This window comes from Haliaeetus albicilla, chromosome 26 (genome assembly GCF_947461875.1).
Source record: "Haliaeetus albicilla chromosome 26, bHalAlb1.1, whole genome shotgun sequence".
In the NCBI taxonomy this organism is placed as follows: domain Eukaryota; kingdom Metazoa; phylum Chordata; class Aves; order Accipitriformes; family Accipitridae; genus Haliaeetus; species Haliaeetus albicilla.
This window is the reverse complement of record NC_091508.1, coordinates 15,580,866-15,604,493: the sequence shown is the minus strand read 5'-3', so window position 1 is coordinate 15,604,493 and position 23,628 is coordinate 15,580,866. Positions and strand designations below refer to the sequence as shown.

Here is a 23,628-nt window from a genome sequence, read left to right as displayed (position 1 = left end):
GGGGTGGCTTGTGGCCAGGGCAAATAGATGCCCCTTCCCCGCTGCACCCGGGAGGGGGTTTGCAGAGGGATGCTCAGCACCGCGGTGACGGGGCTATCCGAGAGCAGTCAGCCAAAGGCACTTTTAAAGCAACATCATTATTTCGGAGACACGTACAAGGGTAAATGCTCCGCGAGCACATTGTATGAGGCAACTGGACCCCAAAGAAGGACGAATTTGTTGCCTCACGGAGGCTCGGTGATGCTGCGATGCTCTTCCCATGCACTGAGGTGGGGCTCCTGGCCTCTGCCCACCAAGCCCCGTCATCAGCAGCCATACGCCTGCAGAGACGACTCTCCAGGCTCCGTTTTTAATTCACTCGCTTTCATTTATATTCAAATCAGAGGATAAATGTAGGCAATGCATGCACTTCAGCTAAAGAAGGCTGCCTTTTCGCAACAACCGCATAGGAGGTGTTTTATTTTTAAAATACATGGAGAAAGAGATGAAGACGCAGAGCTCTGCACTCCATCGTCTTCTTGTTGCTGACATTGGCCTGGTCATGAAAACAGAAAGATTTTAAAAAATTATCTGCTTCCCAACACACATGCTGTTTACTTGGCTCCAGCAGTGAACATAAAGCCATGACTTCTGCTTGTATTTTAAGTCAGTTCCTGCATCTTGTGCATGGGTTTGCAGAGATGCTCCTGGGGATTTTGACTCTCAACCACTCTTTATTTGATGATTTAAACAAATGATAAATATGCATGTGGAATAATGAAAATATTCACGAGGAAGTGCAGCCTAAAGTATATGCTGATCTCCCTTAAATCAGGGCAATGCTTGAGAGGGGTCTGCAAAGGGAGTGGAGGGCACCCTCCTCAGGGGCAAGTCCTGCAAAGACCCGCTGGGTTGGGCTCTTAAATGAAAGTGGAAAAGTTTCCAGCATCGTGTGCAGCTCAGACTCACAGGCTCTGTGCCCTGATAAAGCACGTGGGGTCTCGCTATTAATCCTTTGCATTTAGAGCATAATTTTTCCCTAAAAGTTGATCCCGATGTGCTTAAAACTGACAGCGCCCTTTTGCAGCATGCTTTTTAAGCAGCCGTATGCTAACACCTACACGCGCTGGCCAGGCTGTGACTTAGCCTTTGCTCCTCTGTCCCTGTGGCAGATTTGTGCAGCCCCATCGTTTTTGGGCTTTTTTGGGCTCTGCCTACCCCCGAGCACACGGGACTGTCAGAAACCACTTAATACACGTTGACTTAATGGGAGTTGTGCAGCAAAATGCTGCTGGGTTGCTTTGAAAACTAACTCTGTGGAGAGGATTCATTACTCCTGCATTGCAATTAATGATAATTAAAAAAAAAAAAAAAAGTTTTTGTATCATGAGTTATGCTGGGTGTCAGAATTAACATCTCATTGAATTATCAAAGCTTTCAAGCAGTGGGTGGTGGAGAGAGTGGCTTGGGGCTTGCAAATAGGTCAGAGAAAGAGCTGGTTGCTAAATATCTGATGGAAAGTTTCCACTGGGGAAGAAAATCTTGCTGATTTGATGGAATAGGAACAATTGTGGGGAGGATGTCGATACCCTTAAAACTTATGAAAAAAGCAGGCTGCTCACAGCCTCGGCTCTGTGTCAGCCCTCCTCATTCCCCGAGGATCCATCCTGCTCAGACGTGCATTTCTCACCTTCTCACTGCAAAATGAAAACCTAAAAAGAAGGGAAGCATGAAAATTTCGGTGGCACGGTGCCAGCGCAGGTCTGCTCTCTGCCCTTGGCATCCCCGGCTGAATGCCCTTGAAAGCAACCAGCGGCTTTTCGGGTGCTTGTTTTTTTTGGGTCTGGCCCGGGGCTGGTTTGGGTCCGGTGCTCAGGGCTGTGGAGCACTTGCAGCTGTATTTGACATCAACACGGGGAGCGGCAAGTCCTGCTGAGGCTGGCCCTGGCCAGGGCCTGGGACATGTCACCCGCATCCTCCATCCCCTTTGCCCAGCATCTTCCGTAGCCTTTGTCACAGCCTTTGCCCAGCCCTTGTTGTGCAGACTGGCAGCTTTGGGGGCTGGTGGTGATTTCTACCAATGTGGGAATTTACCCCTCGGGGTTTCTACCCCTGCTGCCACCGGGACGTGGCGTTACCATGAAGGCTCTGGGTTGTGTGTACCACCAATGCGGCAGAGAGACTCCATTTTATTTTTGCAGTTCTTTATAAGGATTCTCGTGATAAGTCAGCACTGAAATAAGCCAACTGGGCAGAAGGAGTCTCTGGTTTTGCCTGTGATCCCACCTCCGAGGGGTGGCCGGTCCTCTTTCATGGGTCCTGCTGGGATAAGGGTGCCCCAACGACGTCTGACCCAGGCAGGATCTTCCCATCTCCCCCCTGCATCGGGGTGACAGCACGGGGCCGCCTGAGGATAAAGAGATGAAAGACTGTGACATGCTTAACTGCTCCTCCCAAGCAGAAAGGGAGAATATAATATTTTGGAAACCAGATGAGCAGACCTGGCAGCCTGCACTGTGCGGGCTCTCATGCCTCTGCGGGGAGCAGCCCCGAGCTGGCAGATGGGCGCAGGGTCCGTCCTTTGGCTGCTGAGGCTGCGCAGCTTTTATTTAAAACTAAGGATTTTCTTTGTTCCAGACAACTCTTTCCTTAACAATCGTTCCTCCGCTCGGCTTCTTCCTTCCCGCTCCCATAGACAATAACCTTGTGTGAATCGCTGGAGGAGAGACTTGATCAGCAAACCATCCTCCCTCTCTGCCAGCTGTATTCCCCCTGATCGGAGGGACTCTTCGGTCCCCGTGCGGAGTGACAGGCTGACGACGATTATAAAAAGCAAATCTCAGAAGGGTTTGTCTCTGTGGGGGAAATGGCGCAGCGTAGCTGCTGGGGAATAATAATTATATTATTATGCAGGAATAAAGCCCCATTTATTTCTGAGAAGGAGGTGGATATGGGGGAAGAGTAGCGAGTTATTGCAGAATAACTAGCCCACAGCAGCTATGCCAGGCACAGACCACCCCAAATACTGAGCCAGAGAAGGACTCGCAGCCTGGACCGCGTGGTGGGCGCAGGTGGGGCTGCCTGATCCCAAAGAGACTCTTGTCAGCATCCGCTGGCTCCTGCAGGAACACGAGACGAGGCGAACGCTCGCCCGGCAGTGCCGCACGCCTACGGCCAGGGACGGGCAGGCGAGGGCCACCGTGCCCCCAGTGCCCTGCACCGTCCCGCGGCGGGATGGATAGGGCCGGCTGCCGCCCATACCGCTCCGTACGGCCCACCCAGCTGCTCCGGCGCGCAGCCACGTGCCTTTGTGTTGATCCGAGCGGCGTTTTCCCCACCGCACAGGGCCGGCCGTGCACGCCCGCGTCTCGCTTCAACGCGCGTCAACCAGCGATCACCCACTTGGGTACCGTAAATAATTAATATATGTGTCACCATGCTTCCCCCCCCCCCCCACTGCTGCCCATCGCTCCTCCGGGATGGAGGGATTTTGGCCAAGGTCAGTGCCGGTGTCTGGCCCCAGCAAGACCAGGGGTGGGGGGCAGCCTGGATGCCCCCCCCCCAGATTTCATTGTCCTTACGGCTGGGTGGGAAACGGATGAGCAGCACAAAGGGGAACGTTAACGGCGGGCGTGGGGACGGGACGTGGCGGTGGGGGAGTGGGCAGGGGGACACGGTGGCTGCCGGGGGGGCGGGGGGGATCGTGATACGGTGACACCCCCCCCCGACCCGCTGGCCCCCTCCAGACCCCCCGTGCACGGAGGGAGCGTCTCCCCGGCGGAGGTCGGACCCCACTGACCGCCCGCTTTGTGTCCCGCTGCGCATCCCGGCGCTTTCCTCATTGTTTTGTAAAACCGGGGGGGGGGGGGCGGATTGAATTTAATTTAAAAAAAAAAATTAAACCCAATAAAAATGTAAAAAAGGAAAAAACCGTCTATTGAAAGACTACCGAATACGTATCGACACACAAGAAAAGGAAGGCGTCCCTCCCCGCTCCCCCCGAGCTGCCGGGGGGGTGTGCGCCCCCCCCGCCCTCACAATGCCGCACCGCCAAACCCCCGGCGGCGCGAGCCCGCCCCGCCCCTCCGCCCTCCCCCTGCGGCCGCCGATTGGCTCTCGCCGCGCCGACAGGAGTTACAAAGTTGCCGTCAGGTGGGGCGGGAGCGCTTCTGATTGGCGGCGGGTTGGCGAAGCTGCGGGGCGGGGCGGGGCGCGGTCGCTGTCACAGCCGGGCCGGGGCGCGGCGGGAGCCGCCTGAGGGGCGCTGGGAGCGGCAGCGGCGCGGCATGGCCGGCTGAGGCGGGCGGGAGCCGCCGCCGCCCGGCGCCGCTCCCCGGCCCCTCTCGGCGGGTGAAGGAACGCCTGGGTAGATGACCGACCGACCGACTGAATGAATGAATGGCGGAGCGCCGCGCCGCAGCATGAGGCGCCGGCCGAGGACCGCGCCCGGGCTCGCCCTGCTCTGCCTCGCCGCCCTCCTGGCCGCCGCCGCCGGGCTGCCCTCCAGCGCCGCGTCGCCCTCCGAGCCCGGTAGCGGTAGCGGCGGCCCCGCTGAGGGTAGTCCCGGTACCGTACCGCCGGACCGGCCCCGCGGTACCGCCGCGCCCGCCCGGAGCAGCGCTCCGCCGCCGCCGCCGCCCCCGGAGGAGGAGGAGGAGGACGAGGAGGCGGCGGTGGCGGCGGAGGAAGAAGAGGAGGAGGAGGAGGCGGCGGCGGCCGCGGGCAGCGGCCCCGCAGGTGAGTGGCCCACGCGTGTCCGTGACGGGGGCGGGGGGGGGGGGGGGGCGTCGGCAGCGGGGCCGGCGGCTCTGGCGCGGAGCGGGACGGGGCTGCCCCATCCCTCCATCGACCGGGCGGACAAAGGCGCGGCCGGGGGTGGGCGACGGGGCGGCGGCTCCCCGGGCCCCCTCCGGCCGCAGCGACTCCCGTGCGGGGCGGGAGGAGGGACCCCCGCGGTGTGGGACCCCCGGGAGCATCTCAAGCCCCAGCCCCGTGTGCCCAGCGCAGGGCTGGGGCTTGGGGGGGGAGGAGCGGGGCAGCGACCCCCACGCAAGGGCTCAGGTGTGGGGTGGGTGGGCAGTGCCGGGGTGCTGAGGCTGTGCTGACCCTGGGCTGGGGTCTGGCGGGGCAGGTGGTATTACAGGTGTTACTGGTGTTTTTGGGGAGCGGTGGGGTGGGTGCTGGCCCTGGCTCCCCAAAGCATCCTTCATGGCAGCCGTCCCCCGGCGTGCACCGTGCTCCCCACGGCGGAGCTGAAGACACATCCATCCCGTCGCCGTTGCATCGGGGCAGCATCCAACAGGGTGGACATTTAAGCATCAAGGCTTCCCCAGTGTCCCACCTCCATGTGCTGGCAGAGGACTGGGGTTAACGATAACTTGGTGTCGTTGGAGCCCGTGTTCCAACCTGTACCTGAAGGTGCGTTTGCAGCTCGGTGGGAGCTGGGAAGAGCCCACACTAGTGTGGTACCCGATGGGCATGCGAGGGGAGAAGCAAGCCGCGGGCTTTTTCTATTCTGGGAAACGCGCATCTCGGTGCAGCCTGCTCGAGGTTTGATCCTGCCCCTCTCGCAGTCGAGGGGCTCGTACAGAGCTGAGGAGAGCGTTATGGCAATGGGAATAAATGGAATTATCAATGAGGAGCGTGAGGAGGGAAGAGGTGATGTGTGGACTGGAGGGCTGTGCTTTCAGGTGAAGCTCTGGCTGGGTGTAGTGCTGAGGGATGGCGCTGGTTGCTCGCTGGGAGACGAAAACACTGATGGTCTTTGAAGCTGAGAATCCAGTTTACTTACAGATTAAGTAGACAAAACTGCTGGAGTCCGTGGATGGAGCTTTGTCCACTTATTTTACTGGAGAACTTGGCTTCACTCTACTTTTCCAAAGCTTTATGTTCAGACATGTGCAAATGCTATAGCAGTGATTCTCTCCTTTTTTTTTTGTTTGTTTTTATTTGTTCTCCTTGCCTGGAACATGTTGGTTTTAAGTATGTTGAGCTTCCTCTAATGTGAAAGGGCTAAATTCTGCTGTTCTGGTAGCTCTAGCAGTCTGAACAAGTGGATTAATCAACCTGTTTTATTTGGCTAGAAATATAATCAGCTGAAGATCTGGAGTCTCTTGTTTTCTGACTTCAATTCCATTTTTTTCCATTGAGGTTTCTGCCTTTACTTTCTCAGGAAGAGACAGAATGGCTTAAGATTAGGAATTGCTGATAAAGATAGGAGGGGTTGAGTTTTCTTAAAGCAAAAGCAATTTTCTCTATCGTACCGCGATCAGACCTCATGGCTCAGCGACTCACCTGGCATGTGCAGTGCGGTGTGACCCTCTGCATGCCAAGCGGGGATGCACGTACCTCCCTGAGTTGTGTGGAGCACATATTTCCCTATCTGACCTTGTGTGTTGTGTTTGTTTCTGTTGGTGTCAAAAGGCATCACCTTTCCCATCCTGGGCTCTGGTGATTTTTATCAGGAGCATCCCTCTCATATGGGCCAAGTGACAGGTGTCGTGAGGGTATTGCAAGGCAATGCAATACCTGGGATTCTCTTGGATGTCTGTGTGTGATGCTCCCATAACATCCTTCCATGTCGGCTGCCACAGGAGGTGTCAGGGATGCAAGTCGTGAGGTTTTGTGTCTAATCCCCGTGCTGCCATGGATCCCCCTGTGGGCTGCCCTCACCTCTGTGTTTCAGATCTCTCTTGGGAAATGGGAACACTGATGATGAGAACCCTTCCCCACCATCCCTGGGTGTGCTGAGTTTTTATTGTGGAGGCCAGCAGCATCCTTTGAAGTTTTAAAGTGCTAATTATTAATGGCTACAGCCACTTGATCTCCAAATTGCTCTCTGGTGCCTTTACTCTGCACTGATGGCCAGGGTAGGAAAGCAGGGGCAGATTATGTTTTCTCAAGCAGGCTAATTTGTTACTCGTTAGTGTGGCAGGTAGAGATTGACCCTGGCTGATGGGGGATTGCTGGTGTGCTCCTGAGTTGGGTGGGTTTTAGGGCACCTGGGGGGGGATGATGTGGCAGCAGGAGGAGATGCTGGGCTTGACAGCATCCCCCTGTGTGATGTGGGAGCTTGTGAAGGTGGCATGGGTGGGTGGTACAGCCATGGTCTGCGTGGGAGCTGGTCTCTGTGGGTTTTGTGGGGGGCTCTTCTGTGCCGCCCTGTCTGTGGAGTGTTGCTGGAGTCCTGCACAGAGGTTTGGTCTTAAAGGGCATTGAGCACTGAAGGCACAGTAAAGCTGGCGGGCACCATGGGTTTAGCTGAAACCTTCCCTTTGCTTTAATTCAAGCATGTTTTCAACATTGCTTTTTTGATTCAATAGGTAATTAATGCATTATATGCTTTATTGCGTGAAACAAATGGGCCTTTTCTGATGCACATTATTAGAAAGGCTTCCTTTAATGCTGGTGGTGTTATTACCGATAAGAAATTGGTGTGAGAGTCCTCACATTCAGTGTTTGTTTAGTGCTACCAAGGTTTAAATTCTGACTTCAATGCATTTTTCTCATTCTGATTTAAGAAGCACTTCAGCTACCACCAAGCTGCCTGCTTGCTCCATTCTCATTCTCTTCCCTTTCCCAGTTTCATGATGTTTATTTTTCTTTCCAAGCCTGTGATCATGTTAAAATCCCGGATTTTGTTTTTAAGAGAAGTAAATTGCTAATCCTCATGTTTGTGGAGACAAGCTTAGAAGTATCCTCTGCCTTATCGCCAAAGCCTCTAACACCCGCGTGGAGACTCTGCCTCTTCCTTTTATATGCAATAGCCTCGTTTTAAAGCAAAAGCTGGACCTTTGCTGGGGAGGCTGGCTGGGGGATGGCTGCTATTCGGGTGGATGCTTGGTGTTGGAGCAGAGATGCAACTGCTGTGGCCAGTGTAGTCCTGGTTGGGCTTTCCCTCCCTACAGAACAAAACTCCTCTATTCCACCCATTTCTGTAGGGCGGTGTTGAACAATATGGGTCTCTTTGAAGGACACTTTGTTCTGACTCTTTTCCAGCCCCACGCACAGCAGATGGGTGGGCTGAAAAGTCCAAACCTCCTTGCACAGACTCGCTGTCCCCATGCCGTGGCTGGGTCAGCAGAAGGGCTGCACCCAAACCCCGGCTATAGGTATCTTCAGACCATACGAAGCGTTTTGGATCTCGAAAGCCGTTGCCTTCTCTCCTCCCTGTGGTTTCTGTCGTTGCCAGGACCCAGATGTGACCCCGAGTCTGGCTCCTCACCTCTGCACCTCACGGGAGGGGACAACGAGCAGTTTCTGCGGCAGCCGCAGGGCAGGAAGCGGAGGTGGCCCGGCAGCTCGGAGCAGTTAACCGCGGGAAGGCGTCCCGTGCTGCTGCGGAAATGGGTGAAAGCTGCGTCAGGGTGCGCAGTGATGTTCGAGGGGTCTCCAGCCTCTGGCATGGGGCTGTCTCTTGCTGGGATGCTTGCAGTGCCCAGATGGAGGAGGTGCAGTCAGAGCTCTCCCAATGGGTGGTGGCTGTGGCTTTGGGTGGGATTAGCCGATGGGTTTAGCTTGTAAAGAGGAGACTGGCAAATCCCTGGGGGCAATGGGAGGGTGGTCTGGCTAATTGGGCTGAGCGCAGGGGAGACGGCGGGGCAAGGAGTCGACCCTGTTGTGAGTGCTAGCTTCATTTCTTCATCATGCAGCTGGAGAGGTGGAGGGTTTTGCTTTTGAGCATGGTGCGCGGAGAAAGGTCTGTGCACCCCGTGCATGCAAGAGGCACCGTGGGGGCAGGTCTTGTGGGGTGTCCCTCCAGCATGGGCAGTATTGCTGTAGGGGAAGGACTTTGGTCCAAGCCATGGAGCAGTCAACAACCAGACGCTGCCACACTGGGGCTGTGCTCCTCGAGGGGTTGGGAGCTCTCAAATCCTGGTGGGACAGAAACAGTCAAGTTCCTGAAGGCAGTTTCGGGACACCTTGATGCTGCTGGTCCCTTTTGCAGCTCTGGGTGGCTACTCTTCTCCCCTCTTCCCATCCAGCTGTTACACCCTTTGGTAGCGGTAGGTCTTCCCACCCAGGTTTGCCCTGTGATCAGCTTTTCCCCCGTGCTCAGTGTGACACAGGACTCTTTCAGGGATGCACATAAATGTTTAATGCCAATGCAGGTGGTTGGGTTTCCAAGGCTGGAAAGTAGTGAGACTAGTGAGTTAGTAGGTTAGACTAAATGTTTGCAAGGGACATATTGCAGCCTGAAAAATCTCCATCTCTAGGTGCAAGTGCAGGTCCTGCCCTTCGGCACTGAGCTCATACAAAGGCACCTGCTTGAATGTCCCTGCTCTGCCTCTGACCTGATGAGGGGCAAGCGGGGGGAGCTGGGAGAGCGAGCTGGGGCTGTCCTCCTGTGCATTGCTTGGGAAGGCAGCTTAAGCTTTCCTCGTTTGAGGGCTTGGGATTGTGTTCAATGTGGTTACCGAGATAGCTTGCTTTCAAGATGTCAGCAGGATTTAAATTTTCTTCAAGAAATGGAAATTAAGTTACAGATGTGAAGGCTGAGAATAAGGAAGATGGTCTTGTTACTTGGGATCAGTATGGGAGCAGCCAGGGCAGAGAGCGCCTTTTTTCAATCAAGTAATAAATTGTGATGTTTGTGTCTTTGAGCTTAAAATAAAGGGATGCTGCCCACAGCAGAAAATGCCTTCCTCCCTGCCTCCACGCTCCCATCTGAGTCATTCTTGATTCAGATGTATCCAACTGTCCTGACTTAAGATTTTGAGATTCTTGGACTTAGTGATGCTCATGAAAATCAGGATATTTCTGGGAGGACCTACATACAGAGCATCCAAGGTCTTGTTTGTTAGCTTCCCTCTGCAGGGAACAGTGCTGGGATTTTGCCTTTTTTCTTTTGACTGATAGCTGAGATTCAGACATCATCACATCACTACCTGCCACTTGGAAAATACCATGTGTAAAATAGGACCCTTACTGTGTGGTGTGTTGAAGTTATTTATCTGGCTGCTCTTGGTAATACCCAAACACCAGCCTGCAGGGAGGCAAAGTTGCTGAAACACTGAATAATGTGGTTTGCCTGAAGCTGTGTGGTGGGCAGGAGGTATCCTGGCCCCATTTGCTGATGCCAGTGGTCTGCCAGACTCTACAAGGGTGGTTGTGGTCCCCAGGGGCTGGGACAGTTGGGGCAGCACGCAATGGTCAGGGGGCTGGAGTGTGGCTGGGGGTGACTCTTGTGACACAGACTGGGTTTGCATGGGCTGCAAAGGTTGAGCCTGTCCAAACAGCTGGGAAATGCATGGGCGAGCATGGGATGGGCTTCCCGGCCAGTGGCTGGTTTTGCCCCTGGAGCATCCTCCCGGGGCTGCCTCTTCCCAGAGAGGTACCTCGGCCTTGATCCTGCCCGCTGCTCGGCGGGGACCGGAGGGGAAAGTACTGCTGCAGTTAAGGAGCGATGGCATTGGGCTGGCAGCACAGCTCACCTCGTGGGCTATGATGAGGTGGAACCTCAGGGGGTGAATAATCCCATCCCAGAGGGGACCGTGGTCCTAGTGCTGCTCCGCTGCAGCCTTGGAGGTGGCTGCAGCATCTTGGGCTCTGCCCAGATGGGTGGTGGTGATGGTGGGCATTGAGCCTGTATCCAAGTCTGTCCCCATCAGCTGTGAGCAGTACGAGGACAGGGACATCCAGGACTTCCCACACCCCGCGGCTGTGGGCAGAGAAGCACAGAACAAACTGTCCCTGTGAAACAGAGGCCCCGGATGCAAGTCTGCTGAAGTCAGGGGAAAGATTTCAGAGGGTTTTTTTTTGACAAGAGCCCATGGCCTGTAAATACACAGGGCTAAGTCATTGTGCTGCTGTGAACAATTGCAGAGCTAACGCCAGCTGACTGTCAGGAAGCGCTGCTGCAGATCTGAGGTGCTCGCTGGTGCTTCCAAGAAGCAGCTGAGGTCTTAGCAGTGGCGTAATGCATCTGCTATGGTTAGAAATAAACTCGTGCCTATGCTGGGTGCTGAAGGCAGGGATTTCTCTTGCAGCCGTCTGGCTGGAAGGGAAGGCTCCTTCTGCTTTAGCTCTGATGAGCACTTAAACAAAAAAATTTAAGGAGCTGGATTGCTGTGTGGCACCTAGACTGCACCCGAGACTTCACCAAGTTCTTAAATGAGGTTGCAGCAAGGGCTCGGACTTGCTTCAGAGGTCCTGAAAACCCACAGGCTTCGCTGCCCGAGCCGTGCTGCGTGTCTGAGCTCACCAGGACTGCCTTGTGCAGTGAGGCATTGCTCGGTGGGAGTAGGAGGCCGGGGGGGCAGAGTCTGGCACTTCATAATTGGTTGGGGATATTATTATATTTTATGAGCTAAAGGCTAGATTGCAGTCTAAACATCTGCCCTGCCTAGGGGGGTCGTGTGTCTCCTCTACCCCAGGAGAGCAGAACTGGTTGCAATTCAGTCTCATTAAACTGGCTGAAAAACAGGATTTCTGGTTCACAGGAAATTATTTGCTTTTTTAAATTTGACTTTTGGGTTGGGTCAGACTGAAATGAACTGGTTGTTCTTGCTTTGCTTCTGCTTCCAGTATGCTTGAGGGTCCTGTGCCTTGAGGCTGCCCCATAAAATCATGTCCTTGTTGCACTCGTGGCTAAATCCATCCCCAGTGTGGAGTTGGGGGCTGCTGGGTCCCTGCTGGGGGGAAACGCTCCCAAAACCTTGGCAGGGCTTGTCTGGAAGGGTCTTTTATTAGATTAAAGCTTGTCAGTCTACAAGTATTTTGAACAAGGCATTCTGGACTTGGAATAATTGAACCTCGTTTGTTTGGACAGAACTTTTTTTCCCCTAATGCAACAGAAAACTTCCTGACAGTGCTGGTCCTGGCTCTTCTGCAGCTGCCTCTCCTGGAGGAGCGATGGAGGATGTCACCTCTTCTGATGGGGTCACTTGCTCCCCCATGGCTCCTCTCCCTGCTTCTTCACAGCCAGGGATGCTAGAAAAGTGGTCCAGCTTCTCCATCCCAACCGGTTGCGGTCCTGTAGCTGAGTGGGTCTGGGGCAGCCTGGCTTTCTCCCCTTGTCACCAGCTATTTAATAAAGGCACTGAATACCGAGGGGGGATGCTGGTTCACGTGGCTTTTCTGGATTGCGCCTAGCTGCCTGCGAAGAATAGACCATCTAAACACGCTGCTGGAGCACTAATCGGCCGGGGACGGTTTGAGCTGCCCGAAGCGGCTCTTTTGTTGGAGGTTGAATTCCTCCTCTGGCTGATGCTCATCCGGATCTTCCCATGCAAAATTCCTCTCGCCCTTCGTCACACAAAATGCGGTGGGGTCGTGATGCCGGACAGGCTGCCAGCCCTTGTAATTGGCAATAGCTCTGCTCAAACCCCTTCAGGACTTATATTCCCCCTCCTCTGGAAAAGAATTTGGGGTCTCTGCCCCTGCTTTATACACACACAGGTCCTATTTCAATAAATGAGGAGCTTCTTTGGAGCTGTGTGAACTAATGCAAAGCCTTAGTTTGGTCTTGTGCTGTTTAATGTAGGTTTTTTGTTTTTGTGTCTGTTTTTTTTTCTGAACACCTGCTGTATGAATTAAAATTTGCCTTGTAAATGTAACCGATTCAGAGTCTGAGCATGAGAGATGGGCGTTTGCTTTTTGCCTGGAAAAAGAAAAAAGCAAAACCTTGAAGGTTTTTCTCTTCAGGCAGCTCGGCCTTGAAACCAGAGAGAAGCCCAAGTCCCTCTTTTTACCATTTTTAATTCAGTTGCCCCCTGTCCTTATAAATAAGCCACCAGAAACATGACGAGGCAAGCATCTCTGCTATTTATAGCTTGCGCTGCTCCACATGCCTGTTTTAAAAATCAGCCAGCTAAATGGCTCTGCAGCCTTTCAGCAAAAGGCGTAATGACACAGGCATTTTCTATGCATTGGTAGATGTATGTATATATAAAGTCCATCGGTGGTGAGCCTTCACCCTGAGCAGGTAGGATGGTTTCTGTAGCAGGGATATTTCTCCTGGGCAAAAGGGAGCCCCATCAGCGCTGCCCTGACTCTGGGAAGGGGCTCTGGTTTAGTCTGCACCCCCATGGCTCACCCCTGCTCCAGCCATCACCAGCCAGCCCTGACATGGGACTGGGGCCACTGGGGATGCTCCTGGCGGGGTCAGTCCTCCCACCTCTCCCCTGCACCTTGGCTCTTCAGGGGGGTTATCACTAGACAAGATTTACATTGATATTTCCCAAGTTTAAAAAAAAAAAAAGGAAGCTGCATTAACTGTTTATTTATTTTTTTTTTTTTCCCTTTGTGGTATCACCTCTGTATAATTAAGAGGCTGTGGTAACCTTTACCTGTATAACTGGTCATGCCACTTCTCAGATGAATCTGCTTTATTCCTGGCAAATTATACTGCTGCAGTTTTCAGGCAGCTTTACTCTATTTTGACTGACTGGCTGACTATATTAACTGATAGTGCTGCTTGGGCTGCTTTGATCCTGTATTATTTATGGAAATGATGGCATATAACTCTGTGTCGCTGATTAATGCTGCATGTATTTTTAATGTGCTAGTTCTACTGTTTGATCTGTGCTAAATGATTATTCCCTGATGTGTTCCTGGGTTCATTTTGGTTCCTTATGAAAAGGATATTGAAATGGACTGTTTGTTTTGTTGCTTTTTTTTTCCCAGTGGTCTCATCTTGTGCTGGTTTTTAAGCTTTCACAGATCATTTTCCCAAGCATGGCTCTGCCGCTATCACGTGGAGCATTTACACTTTATTGCTATTAATTTGAGCGTTTCATTGGTGGCATTACTCTAAATTCATTGCTGTGTGCGCAGTTGTTTGAAGTTTCAGGGAGATACAAGGTGGCAAACCAACCATTTAGGTGATGCTCAATCCCTCCTCATGTGCAATTGCTGAATCCCAGCTTGACTGTGATTCAGATCCAGCAGCACCTGAATGAGAAAGAAACCAGTCTAAATTGGAGGGGGTATAATTAATATCTTCTGTGGCCTGTCACAGGATGGCTGGGACTGGTCGATAAAGAAAATGACTTTAATTGCCGGGGAAGTGCGTGCTTGACCCGCAGCTTCCTCCTCCGTGGCGTGAGATGTGGTCGTGGTTGGGGAGGGACTGGTGGGCGAAGGCGATGTTTCATCCTGGGAAATGCCCACCGCATCCTGTGACGCGTCCTGTGGCGTGCATGGCATGTGCGGTGCTCCTGGTGCTGCCGTTGGGGAGGGCGTCTGATGTCCTTCATCCCTCCTCCAAAATCCTTCCCCATCACTACATGTGGGCAACGGGGTGGAAACCAGGAGGTCGTTCCAGGAGGAGCATCTGTGATCTGGAGGATCAGTATTTCCACTCCCCAGGGGCAAAACAGAGCAGGGGGAAGTTTGTTTTTTTTTTTTATCTGTTTTTTTTTCTCCTGCCTTTTTTAATACCTGCTCATTTTCGTGGTACAGGCAAGGGTTGTCTCCTAACCCCTGCCCGCACCCAGCGCGTGGTCAGACACACCTTCTCCCTGGGCACACGGTGCTCCAGCAACAACAGGTTTGTGAGGATGCTTTCATGAACAGTGCTGTAAAGATGCAAAGCAATGCTAGTTGAAAACCTTTAAAGGAAGGCTTTTTTCCCTCCTCTGAACAGGGCTTTTAGTCAAGATCAGCAAAATATGTATCTTTCTGCAAAAGATCCCTTTTCCTTTAAACTGTTTTCAATGGAAAAGTCCATTAAACTTGACATTTTGTTCCCTCCCTCCAAATTTTTCCAAGCTCCTTGGTCCATGAAAAACATCAATAATTCAGTTTTCCTCCTGCCTTCTATTTCAAAGAATATATGTATAACTATACATACATATTATAAGATATATAATATTTTTTATATTTTTTTCCTTCAGCTATAACTCTTGCCTTTTGTCACTGGGAACAAAGCAAATATTATAGACTGTTTTCTGATGTTCTTCCCCTGCCCCAAAATGGAGACGCGCTAACCTGGGCATGGCACCAAGCCAGTTATTTGGGGGGAAAATCAGGAGGGATGCACTGCATTGGGCGCTGAGGGAACAGGCAGGATTTTTTGATATGGCTCCTGCAAACTGAATTGCTTCCCCGAAACACGTCTCGATTGCAGACGAGTGAGTAATGGGGCAGAGGCACCCACACCTTCGCGGTGCTGTCGGGCGGGGAAAGAGGGCACGGTGCCTTGCACAACGTCTGTAGCGGGGGCGTTGTTTCTGTGCACCCCTTCCTACCCCAAACTGCAGCCCGAGGGCTGTGGGGAGCTGGGCTGGGATGCAATTAGGACCCCAGGATATCCAGAGAAGGTGGTGAATCTGCTCCAGGTTGTTTATCAAAGCAAAAAGGTTATCCGAATTAAAAGTGGAGCGTGTGGAGCACGCCGACCTGTCAGCTCTTGCCTGGGCTGGGTGCTTGCTCGCTTTGTGCCAATAAAGGAGACGTCTTTGCCGGAGCCTCCCCAGCTCATGCTCTGCCATTTCCCTGCCATGGTCAGTTGGGTTTTTTCCCAGTCCCAGTGCTTGAGGAAGGATTTGGGGGGATTTGCCTTGTTTTTAAGCTCCCCGGGCGACTTGGACGTGAGTGCAGCCATCTTATCTCCTGGCGTTCCCTTCCCCGCGAACGGCCGCGTTGTGTTAAGATCTGTCTTGCGGGGTTTTCCAGCAATGCCCCCCAATTCTGGGGCAGGGCTGGGTGTCCCCCCGGTTGGGGTCGGGGGGAGCTGGCAGGCTGCGTGGCATCCCTGCGTCTTGCCCAGCATCCCCTCCACCACGGGGCCAGCTGGCACGGGGAGCAGATGGGGAGGTGGAGCCGGGCTGCTCGGCCGGGTTTCAGGCTACGATAAAGCGAAGTGACGTAGAAAACTAAATACCTGTTATCGGAGAAAAGCAAACAGAGCCTCCACCTGCCTCCAGCTTTTCTCCCTTCAAGGGCAGGCTGCACGACTGGCGTGTAGCTCCCTGTAAAAGATGTTTTATTATTAACGTGCTTGCTTTGGTTTGGCTGTGTTAGGAAATCCAAGCTTGACTCCAGATAACGAATGACAAACATTAGTCTGGACTTGACTATTTTATTCTGAGCATATTTTTTTTTTCCTCCTGGAAGTTTACAGTAAGTTGTCGACAGCCTGCCCTTCGACATGGATTAGCACTGACGCCTTGCCGTTGGGTCTTCCCATCCTTTTCACATCTTGCTTGTTTCTTTCCAAGGGAGGTTTTTGTGCATGTCTAATCCGTTTAAAATGAAAAATAAACAAGAAATGGACTGATCTCTGAAAGGGTAGTCGGGTATGAGGGCGGTACTGGCTTCCCTGCAGAACGTGGCGAGCTTTGGGGTGGGATGGAGGGAATGACGGTCCTGCACCAGGAAGAAGAATGAAAGTGAAGGCCCCAGTAGAGGACCTTTCCCCACCAGCACCCCAGTTTGGTGTCGAGGGGAGCCTGGAGCAATGGCTGTCACCGATTTTTGGTTTACAGACCCCTCAAAAGCTTTCGAGTAGGTGGGTAGATGTGGGCTGGGGAATCGAGGCTTTCCTCTCTCTGCTCCACCGCCCATCACTTTGGGGTCCCTCCTAGGGACCTCCCTTGGGTCCACTGTCACGTACATACGTGAGCTAGGTGGCCCTTGCCTTAGAGCTGATACCTCTCCCACCTATATATCTATCTATCTATCTATCTATCTGTATGTATGTAATAGCAGGTAGTATATTTAACAGCGTGTGCAATATTGGCCATATCGAAGCAGAGCCTCTCTGCATGGCCAGGGTTGCGTTGGGTACCTGCAGCTCTCCTAGATTTGGTAGGATTTTGGATGCCTCTTTGCAGATGGGACTCGGATGCTCGTTTCTCTTCGGCAGCAGAGCTGATGGAAGAGGAGGCATCGCTGCTCCTTCTGCAATGCTAAAATAGTCATTATAAAGCCCTCAAAAATTGGGAAATGGTCAGGATAGAAATGTCAACAAACCTCTTCGGACTGACCCACTGACTACAGAGGAAGCTCTGTGGGTTTGAGCGTCTCTTTGACTTGGGATCAGGCTTGTTTTTGCCAACCCAACACTGAGTGCACTGCCTTTGCTGAGGGTAATTTGGTGATGCAGTCCTGGCTGCAAGTTGCGAGTGGTGCGGTGCTGCTGTGGTGCTCGGCTCTGACCCTGTAAATCAGTAGTTTGGGTTTAGCATCTTGGCTCAGACTTGGTCTTAGCTTAGTGCTTAAGCTGTGGGCGAGACAGAAAGCGCTGCACAGGGTGCCTGAAACCCTTGTGCCTGTCTGCCTCTGTCCTTCCCAACACACTTTTAAGGGACAGGGCTGTTACCTGTTGTACTCCACTGGATGGCCTGGTATTTATTGTGGAGGTTTCAGAATTGGCTTAGACTTTAAGTTATTGTTTATTTGTGGTTGCTGAACTTGTGCTGTTTAATGGAAACATTTTCCTTTTGAAGGTGAGCTATTGCTAGAAATAAATACAGATAATACCTCGTGGCTGAGGTAGGAGCCAGGACTGGATGGAGCTTCAGTGTCGGCAGCAGCATGATGACTAAGGAGGGAGAAATTAAAAGCCGATGTGCAGCCCTGATTAAAGTCATTAACGTGCTGCAGGGCTCAGGGGTTTAAAGCAAAGGTGAGCGGGAGGCTGGGACTGGCAGCTGCCCTTGGAAACGTGGACTCTGCCCCTGTTCTGTGTGCATGGGTAGAATTTATGCGCTCTAAATTTATGCCATCGCTGCAGTTGATGGAGAAAGGTTTGGAGTACACCTTAGATGCACCGAGATGTCCCCTGCTGCTGTCTGCTCCTGCTCAGCAGGTCCCCAGCAGATGATAGCTGATCTGCTGCAGTTCTGCATTTCCAGTGATAAGTGACAGGTTTCTCTGTCCAGGTGTCTTTTTCCATGACGTGCCCTGGCCCGTATCAGTTCCCTCTTTGAAAGCTCAACTTCTCTTCCATGGATTTGCCAGCAAATTTTGTCTCGTTGCAGTATCTACAACCCAGTTCGGCTGGTGCTGGATGAAAGCAAAGGTGAAACAAGTTCTCAAAGGGGGAATTAAAGCCACCCAATGCGAGCTGGAGGTAAATGCATCACCATGCCCCGTGCAAAGTGTAGCAGGGCAAGCACAAGGCTGCATTATAAAATAAGGGAATAATACCTATGGAGCAGGAAACCTCTCTTCCCAGCTTGGAAGGCATTTTCCTTGCTCTATCCCAGCATCTCTCCCTGCTTGCAGCACATTATAACTTACAACTCCTTGTCTGGCAAGAGTTACGGTAACTCCAAATTAGCCTGTAGCACTATGTCATCATAACCTTGAAACAGGACCCAAATGGCAAAACCTGCCCGAAACCAGTTGTGATTACTCATGCTTCGTGCTATCCCTCTCCCCCGCTGGAGTTTCTGCTATGGTAATTCCACTTATTAAGCAAGGAGACAAAACACCTTTATTAAACTTGGAACCAAGCTTGGGAGCAATGAGAGAACCGGGACTTGCTGGCTGCATACTGTCAAAAGTTTTTCTTCACTTCCAGTCCCCTTTCCCTTCCTCTGCACAGCCTTTAAAGTGAATGAGAGAGAAAGAAAAATACTTTGTTGTTTGTGATGAATAAAAGTCTGCATTTAAATATGTTTGTTTAGAGTAGGAAAAAACTTAGGAAAGTGTACTGGGAATGAATCCTGTGATGTTGGGGCTTCACTTGATCTCCAAGTGAAGAGCAATGAGCTGAGATGGACGGGAGTCTGAGCTCAGGCTCTGTAAAGCTTCTTTTGATTAATACTTTCAGTAAGTGTTTATTAACATCGTGGATAAAAGAAGCCTTTGTTAACGGGTCTGTCCCTTTGCTCCTCCGGTGGAGGAGCTGAATCTTAAAAGGAACTGTCCTGGGCACCTGCTGGAGTTACTGATGAAAGTTTTCATTCCAGATTTTTTCCACAGGCTTAAACATAAAATAGCCTAAAACCCTCCAAAGCAGGCCTGCCCTCTCCCTCCTTAAAAAGCAAAAAAAGTCGTAAAAACGCCTCTTGCTGCCTGCATGCAGAGCTGTGCGCAGTGGTTCCCTGCCCTGTGTCTGCGGAGAGCATCGCTTCATGCTAAAACAGCGGAGAAGACGTGCGTGAGCCCCTTCAGCAATTTTGTCTGGAAAGGATTTAAAGAGAGTTGCTCCCATCGTTGTGACCTTTTGTTCATCGTAACTGCCACGGCAGGGAGGTCTGCTCTGGAGAAGCTGGGTGCCAGGCGGACAGGGGCTGTTGTGGTCCAGCATGGAAGCGCTGGTGCAGACGGGGGATTATCGGGTAACACGGCGGGACACACATCTGCCTCGTCCTGCGGTCCGTGGGGTGTGTTGGAGGAGTGGGTGCTGCCCCAAGGTGGGGCTCGGGGTCTGACCTTGCTTCTTGTCTTGCAGCAGCGTGAACCCCCTTGGTCCATCTTCCACTTCTTGTGGATGTCCGAAGTCTCCCTTTGAATGCATCTCTCATCTTGGGGAATTATTAGAGCAGTTTAAAAAGCACTCCTGCTTGCTGAGAGAGAAACCTGGGCATGATACTTGTGCTGCTCCAAAAGGTGAAGACCTTCTCCAGAGGTCGTGCATGCCCCAAAGCCGGCCGGGTGGCTGTGGCAGCCGTCCGAGGGAGCATCTGCTGCTTCCAGGAGATGCAGAGCGCTCCTCTGCCTCTTGCCAACACCTTGCTGGGGGAGGACACTGTTCCCGGCATTTTCATATTGAATTATGGATTGATAGCACACCTGTGCCATTGCTGTTAGCATCTCCACGCTTTTGTTCTGTCTTCCCTCCCAGTGTAAGAGTGACTGCTTTAAATGAAGAGAGAGAGGAAGGATGGCTTCTTAGCACATCCATCCTATGTCGGACCGAGCTTTGGTAACTGCCCAGTGTCAGTGGTGAGGGAAAGCTGCAGCTCCCTCTGTACCTCTAGGGAGCACCCAGTTACACCATGGCTACACCTGGTGTGAAGAAATTGGGTTATGTCTTTGCTACCAAAAAAAAGATGTATTTTGCAGTGAGATCAGCCATGTGTGTTTGCCACCTCACCAGGAAACTTCCAAGTTCTGCAGCTCGTACTGTGATGTACCTACGTGGAGGGATGTAGGCTGTCACGGTCCCCAGCAGCTCACCTCCCTTGGGCACAGATTTCAGCTGCAGCAGCTGATGGTGCTGAAGCAGATGTGTTATCACCTGTTCTATGATTTCTGTACTAAGCAAAAAATGGCTTTACAGCAGCCTGAACTTGCCTGTTCCCTTTTCTTCTTAAAGGCAGCGTGAGCACACCCACAGACCCAGGGCAGCGATGGCTCGGGACAGCAAACGCCGCTCGTCTGCCCCCATGTAGCTCATGGGTGAGTAGTTCAGCGGGTGCTCGGCACTGAGCTGGGTCCAGGGTGGTCTGGAAGGAGGAGCTTGGAGGTTGCATCTATTCCTGCTGAAGCTGAATTTGACACTGAGAGCATGAGGAGTTAATTGCGGTGACTCAGGACAAGAGGAATTATTGCATCTGCAGGGACTGTCAGCAGGCAGGTCCAGAGGGGAAAAGGCTCTGGAAGGCTGCATGCCTTGCAGCAATGTATTTTGGTTTTAAGTAACTTAATTGTGTCAGATGTTCAGGCAGGAGGCAGCTCCTGAGGCTGGACAGGTTAGTTCCTTGCAAGCTGGACAAAGTCCCTGCTTTGCAGCCTGTGCAGCTTCCCAGGAGTGGAGCCCTGGCAGCGCAGGCAGCCCGGGATGGGATGAACAAGCAACAACTACTTCGTTTGTGCAAAAAAGCTCTTGGATAAAGAGGGGGAGGCAAGCCCCGGCTTTGTTAGTGGAGCAAAGGAGTCGTGCTCTATGCTTCACCTGGGGTTTTGGGGTTGAAGAAGGTTTGCCCTTCCTGACTTGCAGTTTGTAACCGTCTTAGTAATGGAGGCACAGAGAGTGCAGGTCTCTGCTGATTCCTTCCTTAATTGCTATGTATTTAAGGTATCTAGTGGCTGTAATCTGCATCTTAGTGGAATTCCTTGCAAGGAAGTTTTTATTTGTCAATTCAAGCAAGGAGAAATCACTTGTATTGTTTAACTTCCCAGCACGCAGCTCTCCTGCCAGTGGGGTGCTGCCTTCATGTGTCTTGATATTCACCGGGTGATGGTCAGAGCTGGTAACATGAAGGGAAGGAAGGTGATAAAGTCAGGCCAGGAGTTGTGTGCCAGCCTCACAGGAGTGGGGTGCTTGTGTTGGTGTGGTGGTGTGCAGGGAAAAGGACTGACTGTGAGCGTGGCTCATCTAGCTGCAGTGCTGCTGTTGTGTGGAGCTACCTTTTTTGCAGTGGTAGCTGCTTTTAAAAAAAAAAAAAATCAAAATAACCAAATGCTGCATCTTCTATGAATTTGTCAGGTGCCACCCCAGGTCCAACTGGGCAAGGGCAGCCTTGTTTTGCAGTCGTCGGTGGGGTTTCTGTGGGTGGTGGCAGCCATGGCGTGGTGAGCGGCTGCTGTGCCGGGAGAGCTGGGAGAAGCCGCTGGTGATGAGCTGGTCTGTTGAGATGTCGGTCGTTATCTCGGAGCAGTTGGGGCGGAGGAGCGAGCCGGCAGCCTGTGGTGTGAGCCCATGGACTGGGCTCTTCACCCCTGCACTGGCATCATCTCTGGACCATGGCTGGCGGGCAAGCCTTGATGTGACATAAAGGAGCTAAGACAGAGAATGCAGCCTTCAAATTTTCTATATTGTTGCTCAAATGGTCAAAACTCAGGTATTCTGGGTCCTGTGTGGCTCTTGCATGAAGGTTTACCTTCATTGCTGGCTGTTGGCAGTAAGAAAGTCCTCTCCTCTATTGGAGTCATCTAGAGCAAGACCAGCTGTGATGGTTTAAGAAGTTCCCACTGCCCCTTCTCCGTCTCTGCTGGAGGCCCCTGCTTCTTGGCAGGAGACTCATATGGTGCTGTGGGATGAGGCCAGTGGCTGCACCCACCATCCTGGGTGGGCAGCTGATGGATGGGAACTTAAGATGCTTTTAATAACGCAGAGCCCTCGGGAGCCTCGGCCGAGGCCACCTGAGTGTTTTGTACCAGTTTGTACCAGCATCAACAGCGTCTGAATTGGTCACAACAAATTAACGTCAGAAGAAGGTGGCTGGAGGACGAAGCTCTCCCATACAGACCCGACAGCGTCGTGGGGCTTTCAGCAGGGTTGGAGGGTTCCTGCTGTTTCAGCAGTTAGTGTCGCTGGGTGCGAGGGCTAACATGGCGTGCCAAACGCTGAGCTGAGCTTTCTGGCATATTTGGCCGGGCAGCGATCAGATGGTTTCATGCAGAGTTGTCTTTGTACTGGTGGAAGATGAGTGTTGCAGAACTGGTTTCCCTTCCCCCCCCGCTCCTGCCAGCCTGCTGGCTTTTGCATTTTATATCCCGCTCTCTGCTTTTGTATTTCTGTCCAGTTAGCTTTGCCTTGTTCAGCTGCTTTATCCCACACTGCTCGCCTTCCAGCAGCACCAGCTGCAATGCTGGAGGAGCCACCCAGTTGCCCCAGTGTAGCACCTTGTTGTTGTTATCCCTTTTTAGGGGGGTGCGAGCCTGACCAGCACCCATGGGTTGGGTCAGCAAATCCCTAGGAAAGGGGGCAGAGGGGAGGTCTTCATCTCCACACCTGGCTGTTACTGCTGCCTGACCTTGGGAGCCTGCAGAAGGTGTTGGGGGGAGAGCTGATGCCGTTGGGGTGCGAATTGCTCAGGAGAGACATCTGCAACAGCTTATCTGGGGAGGAGGAGGAGGGTGACCATGCAAGCAAGGCTGTCCTGGAGCATCTGCTCTCAGCCAGGCGATTGCGAAGGAAGATCTGTGTCTGTTTGACAGGCGCTGCCTCCGACCGCAGCTGCGCAAGTGGATGCTGTCAAGTGCATCAGGAACAGAAAGTTTTGCTTATCTCTACTGCAACAAGTCTGAGCAGCAAACCCGACTGTTATTTAAACAAAAGGCTTTACCGTGCCCTCCCTGAGATGTCACCCAGAGGAGTCTGCAGCTTGTTGTTGAGCGAGAAGGATGCACGAATCCTTTTCTTTGCTTAACTTACGGTGATGTGGCATTTCTCCCCTGGGACGTCATGGCACATCAGCACATCTTGGGGCTGTATGGAGGCAGCTCTTGAAAGGTTTAGACATTCACTGCAGAGAAGCATCTAAAAATTTCTGGCTTTTGAAAACTGAAGAAGGAATCGGGTATGTCCCTGGGACTGGGGTGAACCTCCTTCTGCACGGCTCTACACCTGGGCTGGTGTCACCTGCCCATTTTATCTCAGCACGAGCACTATGTGGGGCTTTAAACGATTTATACCAGTGTTGAGGGAAAGAAAAGAGATTAATTCTTTTAATATGGAAAGTTACAGGCTTAAAAAAGCCTTACTGGCCTTCTGTTTTAAGATCTAATGTCACGGTAGTGTCTCAGCTTGTGCATTGCTGCTCTGCTTGAAATGCAGACATACCTGGGGGAAGCCCCTTCTCTTGCTCCAGCTATGCCTGGGCCAAAAATTAAGGAGTGAGGGACTTCTCGACAGGGTGATCGATCCTGGGGGTCCCCTGCAGAGCAGGGTCAGTGACCGGGAGGACCTGGCTCCCCCATTTCTCTCGATTGTACAAGAGGGAACAAATCCCCCAAAACGAGGGGTGGTCATTGCTGTCGTCTCCAGATGGGTGGGTTTGGTGGCTTGGGCGATGCTCACCTGGA

At 52.4% G+C, this 23,628-nt stretch overlaps 1 protein-coding gene across 1 annotated transcript in view; it reads left to right on the top strand.

Moving 5' to 3' along the window:
• The first annotated feature begins 4,184 nt into the window (after positions 1 to 4,184).
• Positions 4,185 to 23,628, top strand: part of MEGF9 (multiple EGF like domains 9) — a 56,493-nt gene continuing 37,049 nt past the window's right edge. Inside the window, exon 1 of the mRNA XM_069771828.1 lies at positions 4,185 to 4,716. Within this exon, the coding sequence (XP_069627929.1) occupies positions 4,374 to 4,716 (343 nt within the window). The 5' untranslated portion in view covers positions 4,185 to 4,373. The remainder of the gene's footprint in view (positions 4,717 to 23,628) is intronic.